At 38.7% G+C, this 12,609-nt stretch overlaps 1 protein-coding gene across 1 annotated transcript in view; it reads right to left on the bottom strand.

Annotated features, from left to right (window-relative positions):
• The window catches only part of LOC113618910 (cell cycle control protein 50C-like), a 28,929-nt gene that overhangs the window by 1,992 nt on the left and 14,328 nt on the right, over positions 1–12,609 (bottom strand). Inside the window, exons 6-8 of the mRNA XM_027103273.1 lie at positions 11,491–11,578; positions 7,529–7,669; positions 1,617–1,826 (exon numbers count right to left, since the gene is read on the bottom strand). Of these exons, the coding sequence (XP_026959074.1) occupies positions 1,617–1,826; positions 7,529–7,669; positions 11,491–11,578 (439 nt within the window). The remainder of the gene's footprint in view (positions 1–1,616; positions 1,827–7,528; positions 7,670–11,490; positions 11,579–12,609) is intronic.

Below are 12,609 nucleotides of genomic sequence, written 5' to 3'. Positions count from 1 at the left end.
GCATGGACTCTGTCTTCTCCTCAACCCTAAACTCACTGAAATGCATTATGAGGGCAGCAGTACACGATGGGCTTTTTTCCTGTGTCTTGATTGCTACCATAACTGCTTTACTCGTAAGGGCAATCACAGAAAAAGTTGATGGGAACAGAAGGTCCAACTTGACAGACTATTGCCAAGCAATTTTCAATCTCAAATTTTCTAGGAGGGAGAGAGAGGGGTTGCTGAAATCCTATTCAGAAGGTAATATTCTATTGCTTACTCTCTGATCTGTACATACAATGCTGTACAAGACAGAGCAATTTCTGGTTTTCCTTTTCATAGACTAGAATTAGGGACCATGCTAAAGGAATGGCTGAAGGCAAACCATATTCCTGGTCAGTAAACAAAAGGAGGCAATAAGTTGAGAGGTAGAGATGGTGTCACATCAGTGGGGGTATCTCTGCCCAAGGAACATCCCCACTCCCCTGTCAGAGTGGAGACATTTGCGCTTTGCTCTAGGACAGAAAAGAAGAAAAGATGGAGCGTTGAACTGAAACACACGTTGTTATTCACTGACCCAAGAATCTCTCAGTCAAGCTCCCTGAGAGGTAAAGAAACAAAGGAGGTAGACAGTTTGGTGTACAGATCCTCTAGCCGGCTGGGGGGCCCCGTGAAAAACTCCTAGCCGGTAGCCCTGAGATGCTATGGGGTTGCTGATGCCTAATCAGGCTGACGTCTCAAAGCTGTGTACAAGTCCTGGAAAGACCTGCCTCTGAGAGAATTCTGCCTCAGGGAGAATCAGAAAGGGACTTCAAAACTAAGTCTGAAGACCAGAGTTAGTATAAATTGTGTTTAAATATATAATTTTTAAAAGATAGTGTTTGGTGTCATTTTGAAGTTAAGTCCTTTTTGTTCTTAAGTCAAGAGTTATATTTGTATTTTTAAATTAAGTGAAAACATTTCAGAATCTCATATTAAAGTATGTCTCCTAATGTGGACCGTATGTCCATAACCAAAGCACTGGCTCCTGCTAGCTGGCTTCGTACCTAATAGAGAAAGAACACAGCATCCTCACTGCAGAGCTTGTAGCATGGCTCATGTGGGTTGGATGAATGTAACCTGCCCTTGATTCCAGGGCTCCCTTAGTCTATGCTACTTTTGCCTAAAATAAAAGGTTCTACAATCTCTCTCAGTTTTCATTATTTTTAGTCCATATTTCAAATTTACTTCTTAGTAAACTTCTCTCTCTTTATTTCCAGGGTCCTCCATGTCATCCCATCCTATACGGCAGGCTTCTCCTCATTGTTTTAGATCTCTAGGCCCAGTGTTACTTAATCTTTCTTCAGGGACAGAAATAGCCCTTCCCTCCTTATCCATACCTACTTACCTGATACTGCTATTGACTGTTGTTCCTTTAAAAACAACAACAACACACATTTAATTATATATAAAGTGGATACAAACTATATGGTGATGGAGTGACAGTACTGCCTATAAGATAAATATGTATTTCTTTTACATATATACAGATTCGATTGGTGAATAGAAAGATATAGAATGAAATATTCAACAACTAGTATCCAGATGGACACTGATTGTCCTTCATCCCCAGAAAGAAAACTGGAATAAAAGGATACTGTAGGTTATGTTGAAACTATAACTACCAGCAGGCAAGCCTTCAGTAAAATGCTCTATTCGATGGAGTCGGCGGTACAGTTTTTTGAAAGTGGGAAATGCGGCTGTCCTCATCCACACAATGAAGTCGTCATTGATGAAGCCATTGTTTCCTGGATCCTCTTCATCTAGTTCATAGGCAGGCTTAGGCCAATTCGGAGGTTTTGTGGTTCCTGTGGAAAGTTAACAATGGATGTGGTTGAGTAAAATCATCTACCACCTTTAGTTTTTCTTAAAATGTAGAGAATGAAACAACTTCCGTATTCTTGAGGAAAGAGGAATCAAAATTACAAAATTTTTTTAAAAAGTATGTGTGTGTAAGCTACCTGAGTACACAACCATTAAAAATAATGGTTATGGGCTACCCTGGTGGCTCAGTGGTTAAGAATCCGCCTGCCAATTCAGGGAACACGGGTTCAAGCCCTGGTCTGGGAAGATCCCACATGCCATGGAGCAACTAAGCCTGTGTGCCACAACTACTGAGCCTGCGTTCTAGAGCCGCGAGCCACAACTGCTGAGCCTGCGTGCCGCAACTACTGAAGCCCGTGCGCCTAGAGCCCGTGCTCCACAATGAAGAGTAGACCCTGCTCACCACAGCTAGAGAAAGCCCACGCGCAGCAACGAAGACCCAAACAGCCAAAAATAAATAAACTAATTAATTAATTAAAAAAAAATAATGGTTATAAGGACTCTAAGGAAATGTGGGGGGAAATGCTGACGATACTGTCATAGGGTTAAAAAAAGCAGAATATCGGGCTTCCCTGGTGGCGCAGTGGTTGAGGGTCCGCCTGCAGATGCAGGGGACACGGGTTCGTGCCCCGGTCCGGGAGGATCCCGCATGCCGCGGAGTGGCTGGGCCCGTGAGCCATGGCTGCTGAGCCTGTGCGTCCGGAGCCTGTGCTCCGCAGCGGGAGAGGCCGCAGCAGTGAGAGGCCCGCGTACCGCAAAAAAAAAAAAAAAAAAAGCAGCATATCATATGTATATTATGTATTCAAATATATAAAATGTATAATAAAGCATTGAAAAAATAGGTACAGCAAAATTATAATAGTGGTGGTATTTGGTGATAGCATCATGGGGAATGTTTATTTTCTTCAACATCATTAGTAAAGTAAAGAAAGCAAATTAAAACAAGATACCATTTCACCTAAAAATAGGTTTATATTTAAAGAAAAAAAGAATGACAACCATTGATGAGGCAGTGGAAATGGGAACTCTTGTACAGAGCAGATAGATGTGTGGATTAACCACATTTTTGGCAATCTAGGAACATGCAGCAAAAGATTGAGGACTTCCCTGGTGGTCCAGTGGGTAAGACTCCACGCTGCCAATGCAGGGGGCCCGGGTTCGATCTTTGGTCAGGGAACTAGATCCCTCATGCACGTCACAACTAAGAGTTCACATGCCGCAACTAAGGAGTCCCGCATGCTGCAATGAAGAGCCCGCATGGCACAACGAAGATCCTGCATGCCACAACTAAGATCTGGTGCAGCCAAAATAAATAAATAAATAAATATTTTTAAAAAAAGATTGAATATATTTTGCATCCATTTTGGCCCAGAAATTCTCCTTCTAGGACTATATTCTAAGGAAATGATTATGGAAGTGCATGAAGATCGTGTTGCATGGATACTCCCTGCAGACCTGTACCTAAGAGCTCGAAGTTGGAAGCAAGGAAGAAGAACTTGTAGAAGGGAGAAGGTGGAGAACAGAGGTGTTGCAAACCTGGAAGCCTGGTAGGTCTGGGTGCTGTGCTGTAGGAATGCTGGGAGCACCGGGTGAAGTCTGTTGAGTTTACTCTTATCCTCATACTTCCCACTTTACCGCCCTGGGCATGACTGTCTCTCCCACTCAACAGCAGACTCTTAAGTTCAGTGTCTTCCTCATCATTTTTTCACTGGCATTTAGTCCAGTGCCTGGCACATGGTAGGTGTTCAATCAATGCTTGATAAAGGGATGAGCGATTCCAATGAAAGTTGACAGAAGTTGATAATAAACAGCATTTTGAATTTTAAAATAATCAACAAGAGGAAGTTGTCCAGTGAACTTTTTACTCGCATAAAACTGGTTCTACTATTTGTAGGAAACCATTCTTTCTCACCTCTGACAACTGACTATGTTCTCCTAAAAGAAACCCAGTCTTATTTTCTAAGCATGGGCTGTAGTGCTTATAAAAGCATGTGCTAAATTTGGCTGGATTAATCTGAAGTATGTTGGTATACTTATGCTTCCTCTGGAAATAATCCTTTGCTGGAGAAACTTTCTCTCCAAAAACTGTGGCGACATTGGCCCTTCCCAAGAATTCGATTGCTATTGCTAGAAGAATATTGATCGAAATCAAAATTGCCTTTGGTACCTGCATGGGGACCTCACCCTCTCTCTACTTCAGCCAGAGCTCATGCTCAAGTCAATGTGTCCTATAGGCCAGTGATAGCCAAGTCACCCAGGGAGTGAAAAATGCAGGTTCAAGCATGCCTTTCCGTATCAATCCCTAATCCTACCCCATCCCATGTCTCCAGAGAGTAGGAGAAGCATGGTGTAAGAAGCATCAACTTCTCTCATTTTCCAAGTTCAGCTGGGTCCTTGGTATTCATCCATTCACTTAACAATAAGTATTTCTTGATTGCTCACTTATATCAAGCACCAGGGATATAGCATGAGATCTAATCCCTTTCCTCAAGGTGTTCACATAAAGTGGGGATGACAAGTATTCAAATAGATAATTATAATAAAACATGGTAACTCTTACAATAGAAGTAAGAAAGAGTAGGAGTAGGAGATAAGAGAAAGCCAAGGATGCTTTGTGTTATATGCTTGTGGTTATGGTAAGACAAAACAATAGCATATTGCCAAGTTCCTTTCAAAAACTGGGAACTTAATTACAGATACAGTGACCAGACATGCCAGTTTGCCTAAGACAGTCCCAGTTTATGTCTGTTGTCCATTATCTCATCTGATTTAGCACTTATCCCAAGCAAATAATGTACATATAATTTCATCCTTTCAGCCATGGTCTTAGCTAGTAGTGAGATACCCATGTACAGTGAACAGAGTGCTTACTTTAATTAATGAAAGATAACCAGTGGCCCTTCATAGCAAAATATAACATATCCCTGTGACCCCTGCCACAGTTTGACAGTACAGCCCGTTAGGCCACAGCCTATGTTTTGGTCTGTGAGACATGTGGAGCTGCCAGGCTGCAAGTCAGTGGGGCTGGTGGGAAATGTGGGATATTACAGATTATGTTATAGGCACAAGATGTAGTGTGAAAAATAGATGCTGAGCAGTCTTGCTGAAGTAGTTTGAACTCTCTTGCAACAGTGTTATTTATTATATGGTGTAAAAATATAACTACCTTATTGTTTGGTATCAGTTTTTTATTTGCTAGTAAATCCTTTTGGCTGTGAAGAGCTAAAACAAGGAACATACATGTTTAATGAAAAATTAAGCACAGTTTTTTTAAAGAAAGTTGATGAATGTGATACTTGCAATGTTGGTTGACATATACCCCCCACCACAGGAACCATCATGATGTCAATGACCATGGGAAAAAATCAAAAGACATAAATTGCTGAAGAACATCAGAGTCTACTTCAAAAGTTTGCACTTATTTCTAAAAGCAATTACACTCCAATAAAGATGTGGGAAAAAAAAGAGTGTATTCAAAGACAGTGCTTTGCCTCAAGGAGCTACAGAAAGTCCACTTGTATACCATTATGTGAGCATGACTTTTCATTTAGATCAAATAAGTTTCCTTCTAGTTGCACTTTTTTACTAATTTTTTTTTATAATCAAAGGAAAACTTTAATGTTTTGGCTCTATGAGCACAAAAAGAACCTCGTAAACAGTTAAATGAAAGCAGTTTTAAATCAATGTCTTCAGATGTATTCATCCATCTGAATACATTGGTTTGATTTTTTTAAATTTGATTCTTCAAGGAATCAAGGCAAAGCTTTTCAATATTCAGTATTGGAAGATAAAACTGACATGATTATAAATATTACTATAAATTCAGTTAAAAAATTCAACAATCAAGTGTAAATATTTTGGTTTTATAGTGATAACATAAATGTAAATTTGGTGGAGCACAACATCAGAGTAAAGATATTTTCTGAGCAAATTGAGAAATTTATGGAGAAATGGGCTTAAAATTGGTTGTGAAACATATATAATTAACAACTGTATCCAAACAAGCTACAACATTTTGTTAATCAAAAAAAGAGCTGTAGCTGTGCAAGTTTAAATATTTTCATATATTCACAGAGGAAATGAACTGCAAAATTTTTACAATGATAAAGATGTTAAAGAAATGCTTTAGCATGAGAGTACATGTGGTCTGTCTTTGCTACAAATCATCAACCAAAATTTTAGAAATGTCTGAGCCTTCAAAGAACTGTTTTCTATACCAAATGATATGTCCTACAATGATCCTGAACTCTTTCTTGGTAAATAAGCCCTATAAGTTTTTGTGGAATTTTATTCAAAATAGTTGTAAAGTTTTAGACAAAGTATTCTACACATGGAATGCCACAAACCTTAGTTTTTGAGGATATAGTTAATTGTAATTATTGAAAATCAAGTTTGCAAACAAGAAGCTATTGAAATTTACCCCTATAAGCAAGGGAACAATTGAACATATTATATAATGAGAGTTCAAAATGTGTACAAGATTTAATTTTTAAATTCTATAATTGTGCTTTGAAATATCTCAATTTATGTGAAAACTATTTTGATGGAGCTCCTATTTTAATTGGATAAAATTTTCTTCTTGATGAGAATTAAATGATATCCAGGAAATCTAAGATTTCATAGCATCTAAATTTAGTAAAACATTCAAAAAAATCATAGATAGAAAAATTGTGAAGTCAAAAAAAGACCTTGCCTATAAAAATATTTGGGCTCCAGGCGTGTGGGCCTCAGCAGTTGCAGCACATGGGCTCAGTAGTTGTGGCTCGCGGGCTCTAGAGTGCAGGCTCAGTAATTGTGGCACACGGGCCTAGCTGCTTCACGGCACGTGGGATCCTCCTGGACCAGGGATAGAACCTGTGTCCCTTGCACTGGCAGGTGGATTCTTAACCACTGCACCACCAGGGAAGTCCTAGATATTTTCTCAGTTAAAAAAAAGTTATGTTCAAAAGAGAAGAATCAATTAAAGGTGTAACAATCTGAAACTGATTAACCACAAAATGCACTTCAAAAAAAGAGTGCAGACAATTTTGTGAAGAAATTAAAAATATTTTAACAAAATATTTTTAAAAATACAAAAACCCAAATTTTTCATTAGAAAAATACAGGCGCATGAAATGAAGACCGAAACTGATTAAAGTGTGTGACTCTGTATCCAGAATAATTATTCTGTTTATGTTATCTTTTAGCATTTAGATAATATTTAAAGTATTTTTTTAAGTTGGTTTAATGTACACAGATATATTATTTTAATTTTTGAAATAATTGCATTTTTTAAATAGTTTGTAATAGAATTCTTTTATATGCCCATCAATATGGTAATGTCAATTTACTGATCAATAAATAAAACTTTCGAATTAATATATAACTTTAGTTATTCTAGGGACCCCTTTCACTCTCAGAAGTGCACTAGTTTGAACAGTAAATTAATGATCACATAATTATAGATGAAGGAACAAGTTTCTTAAAACATTGCCTTTTCCTAATGGTAAACTAGAAGGAACTGGGGTACCAATCATTTCATGTTTCTGAAAGATATGTGATGGAGGTGCCCACAGGTAGGAAATATTATAACCAAAAGCTAGTCAGCAAAGAAGTAAACAAGGAGGAATCATAAACATGCCCCCACACATCAAAACCAAAGTTTCTATAAAGAGAGGAGAATATTGAGCTAATGTATGGATCTTACCTGCAAATGCACTAGAAAGATTTTGGAAACTTGGATTCTGAAACTTGACATACTTGTCTGTCCACCATGTAATTCCACTCCTTATCATTGGTACTTTGATATGGATAGATGAATTAAGGTTGTAAGAAAGAATAATGGTGTCTGTAGGGAAATTAAAAACTGTGTTAGATTCAAGTAAGCATTTTTTGCCACACTTGGAAGTGCACAACCAGACACAGCTTAAAAAGCAGGGTTTGAAGACTCTCCACATGCCTACATGGCATAGATGCTGGAATCAGAAGACTATTCTTTTTCTTGCTAAGGCCCCAATTATTGAGAAATACTCTTAGACTCCATTTGACTCATGTTTCCTAACTACTTCAAATCTCTGGTAAGGGAGAACTTATTTGCAAATGAAATACCATAAATCAGTGGATAATATATACAAACAGTATTTTAAAAACTGCCATTCATCCTACACCCAGTGGGACTCACCCACGATTAGGGGTCCAGCAGCAATGCGGGAGACCCTGGGGGAGACGGTGGGGCAGGAGCGTGAAGGATCGGAAGCGAATGCGGCCAGCGCATTCCCTGTCCACTTAGGCACCTGGGAGCCTATTGGGCTCCTGGGCCTAATCCTCTGCCCTCAGAGCCTCCCTCCTGCAGCGCAGAGCCAAAGCCTTGCCTCTACACCCCCACCCAGGGCCCTACCTCCAAACTCCTGAACGCCACACTCCAGAGGCCCTCCTTTTGAAGTGCTGCAGCTACCCTTTCCCGCAGGTCCTAAGCAGAGGCCCCGCCCTACACTTGAACGTCACCCCCACTCCCGCCTAGGGAGACTCATTAGCCAGACTCATCAAGCAAAAAAGGGAGAAGACTCAAATCAACAGAAGCAGAAATGAAAAAGGGGAAGTAACAAATGACACTGCAGAAATACAAAGGATCATGAGACATTACTACAAGCAACTATATGCCAATTAAAATGGATAACCTGGAAGAAATGGACAAATTCTTTGAAAAGCACAACCTTCTTAGACTGAGCCAGGAAGAAATAGAAAATATAAACAGACCAATCACAAGCACTGAAATTGAAACTGTGATTAAAAATCTTCCAACAAACCAAAGCCCAGGACCAGATGGCTTCACAGGCAAATTCTATCAAACATTTAGAGAAGAGCTAAGACCTATCCTTCTCAAACTCTTGCAAAATACAGCAGAGGGAGGAACACACCTAAACTCATTCTATGTGGCCACTATCACCCTGATACCAAAACCAGACAAAGATGTCACAAAAAAAGAAAACTACAGGCCAATATCTCTGATGAACATAGATGCAAAAATCCTCAGCAAAATACTAGCAAACAGAATCCAACAGCACAACAAAAGGATCATACACCATGATCAAGTGGGGTTTATCCCAGGAATGCAAGGATTCTTCAATATACGCAAATCAATCAATGTGATACACCATATTAACAAATTGAAGAAGGAAAACCTCATGATCACCTCAATAGATGCAGAAAAAGCTTTCGAGAAAATTCAACACCAATTTATGATAAAAACTCTCCAGAAAGTGGGCATAGAGGGAACCTACCTCAACATAATAAAGGCCATATATGACAAACCCACAGCCAATGTCGTTCTCAGTGGTGAAAAACTGAAACCATTTCCACTAAGATCAGGAACAAGACAAGGTTGCCCACTCTCACCACTATTATTCAACAATAGTTTTGGAAGTTTTAGCCACAGCAATCAGAGAAGAAAAAGAAATAAAAGAAATCCAAATCGGAAAAGAAAAAGTAAAACTGTCACTGTTTGCAGGTGACATGATACTATACATAGAGAATCCTAAAGAAGCTACCAGAAAACTACTAGAGCTAATCAATGAATCTGGTAGAGTAGCAGGATACAAAATTAATGCACAGAAATCTCTTGCATTCCTCTACACTAAGGATGAAAAATCTGTAAGGGAAATTAAGGAAACACTCCCATTTACCATTGCAACAAAACGAATAAAATACCTAGGAATAAACCTACCTAAGGAGACAAAAGACCTGTATGCAGAAAACTCTAAGACACTGATGAAAGAAATTAAAGATGACATAAATAGATGGAGAGATATACCATGTTCTTGGATTGGAAGAATCAACAGTGTGAAAATGACTCTACTACCCAAAGCAATCTACAGATTCAATGCAATCCCTATCAAACTACCAATGGCATTTTCCACAGAATTAGAACAAAAAATTTCAAAATTTGTATGGAAACATAAAGGACCCCAAATAGCCAAAGGAATCTTGAGAAAGAAAAATGGATCTGGAGGAATCAGGCTCTCAGACTTCAGGCTATACTACAAAGCTACAGCAATCAAGACAGTATGGTACTGGCACAAAAACAGAAATATAGATCAATGGCACAGGATGGAAAGCCCAGAGATAAACCCACACACATATGGTCACCTTATCTTTGACAAAGGAGGCAAGAATATACAATGGAGAAAAGACAGTCTCTTCAATAAGTGGTGCTGGGTAAACTGGACAGCTACATGTAAAAGAATGAAATTAGAACACTCCGTAACACCATACACAAAAATAAACTCAAAATGGATTAGAGACCTAAATGTAAGGACAAGCACTATAAAACTCTTAGAGGAAAATATAGGCAGAAGACTCTACGACATAAATCACAGCAAGATCCTTTTTGACCCACCTCCTAGAGAAATGGAAATAAAAACAAATGCAAACTATGAAACTTAAAAGCTTTTGAACAGCAAAGGAAACCATAAATAAGATGAAAAGACAACCCTCAGAATGGGAGAAAGTATTTGCAAATGAAGCAACTGACAAAGGATTAATCTCCAAAATATATAAGCAGCTCATGTAGTTTAATATCAAAAAAAGCAAACAACCCAATCCAAAAATGGGTAGAAGACCTAAACAGACATTTCTCCAAAGAAGATATAAAGAGGGCCAACAAACACATGAAAGGATGCTCAACATCACTAATCATTAGAGAAATGCAAATCAAAACTACAATGAGGTAACACCTCACACGGTCAGAATGGCCATCATCAAGAAATCTACAAACAATAAATGCTGGAGAGGGTGTGGAGAAAAGGGACCCTCTTGCACTGTTGGTGGGAATGTAAATCAGTACAGCCACTATGGAGAACAGTATGGAGACTCCTTAAAAAACTAAAAATAGAAGTACCATGTGACCCAGCAATCCCACTACTGGGCATATACCCTGAGAAAACCATAATTCAAAAAGAGTCACGTACCACAATGTTCACTGCAGCACTATTTACAATGGCCAGGACATGGAAGCAACCTAAGTGTCCATCAACAGATGAATGGATAAAGAAGATGTGGCACATATATACAATGGAATATTACTCAGCCATAAATAGAAACGAAATTGAGTTATCTGTAGTGAGTTGGACCTAGAGTCTGTCATACAGAGTGAAGTAAGTCAGAAAGAGAAAAACAAATCCGTATGCTAACACATATATATGGAATCTAAAAAAAAAAAAAAGGCTCTGATGACCCTAGGAGCAGGACAGGAATAAAGACACAGACATAGATAATGGACTTGAGGATATGGGGGGGGGAAGGGTAAGCTGGGACGAAGTGAGAGAGTAGCATTGACATATATATACTACCAAATGTAAAATAGATAGCTAATGGGAAGCAGCTGCCTGTCGCAGGGAGTTCAGCTCGTGCTTTGCGACCACGTAGAGGGGTGGTTTAGGGAGGGTGGGAGGGAGATGCAAGACAGAGGGGATATGGGGATATATGTATGCATATAGCTGATTCACTTTGTTTTACAGGAGAAACTAACACAACACTATAAAGCAATTATACTCCAGTAAAGATGTTAAAAAAAAATAAACTGCCACTCAGCTACAGGAGTAATCTTCTGGATATTTAGATTGTTACACACTCATGAAACGGAAGATGATGGAGATAGGAAAAGACACCTACCATTGAACATGCTATTGGCAATAGCACCACAAGGAGCGATGGGGATCCCATTGTGGGAGGTTTTGAATGGAGCACAGTTTCTAACATCCTGGATGAGAAATGATACAGGAAGAAGTGTTTTTGGTAAAATCTCTTAAAATGCTGGAAGTGAAAATACTGGCAGTGTAAATCAACCCATGCTGCTCCACTGGCACAGATCGAGATTATGGGCTGCTACCTGCTGTTCCCAGGCGGCTGGCTGACCTAGACTAGACAATTTTTGTGTTTTGGAGATATGTATGTGTGTACGTGCACGTGTGTGTAGTTTCTTTCCTCATTAACAGTACATAGCATACCAAATATGTCTGCAGGAAGAAATTTTACTTTGCTTGCTGTGCTAAATACCACACTAAGCCCACAATGGAATATATTTTTAAAAGCTTTTTCTTATTGGAGTGTAACTTATATTCTAAAAAGTATATAAATTGTGATTCTACAGTTGGATGACTTATCACAGGGAAATCCCCCCACCTAACTACAAGAATACATTTTAAAAAGAGTGGCTGCTAAAAACCATTTGGTTATCCCTTTTATATAATGCCAGTATAGAAAAGGTTTCCTTCTATCTTTTCTTGCCAGCATGCTGAATATCATTTACCAAGAGTTAAATTTTGTAATCTTAGGTCTGAAAGAATATTCATTAAACCAAAGGCTTTTATTCAATCAAGTAGAGCCCAGTTTCCTTAAACTAGGCTGATTGAAGCCCCCAGTTATAAAAAGGACAATGGTGGATATAGAGTGAGCTAGGCTGAAACCAATCACTCAGGGTTACTATCAAAATGGTTGGTACAACCATCAACTAAAATAGGCAACTTTAAAGATAACTACAGAAATTAAGTATGAGAAAATAATATTGAAATCTAATCGATGTGTCAGTCATTCAAAGAAGCAAAAAACTCTACTATTTGAAGAAGCTCCAGTATGCCATCAACTTTATTAAGAGAAACATAAATCCTGAATTGTGGTTGAAAGGTACTTGAAGATTTGCCCTTCTGACACATTCATTATTACCAAGACCTGGGCAGTCCAATATGTATCTGGTTTCAATATAAAATGCTGTCAAATAAAAAAATGGTTGGT

Source organism: Aethalodelphis obliquidens, unplaced genomic scaffold, assembly GCF_003676395.1.
Source record: "Aethalodelphis obliquidens isolate GAN/ISIS:26980383/991018 unplaced genomic scaffold, ASM367639v1 scaffold1, whole genome shotgun sequence".
Lineage (NCBI taxonomy): Eukaryota > Metazoa > Chordata > Mammalia > Artiodactyla > Delphinidae > Aethalodelphis > Aethalodelphis obliquidens.
Note: the sequence above shows the minus strand (reverse complement) of the source record. Positions and strands in the feature narration are given on the sequence as shown.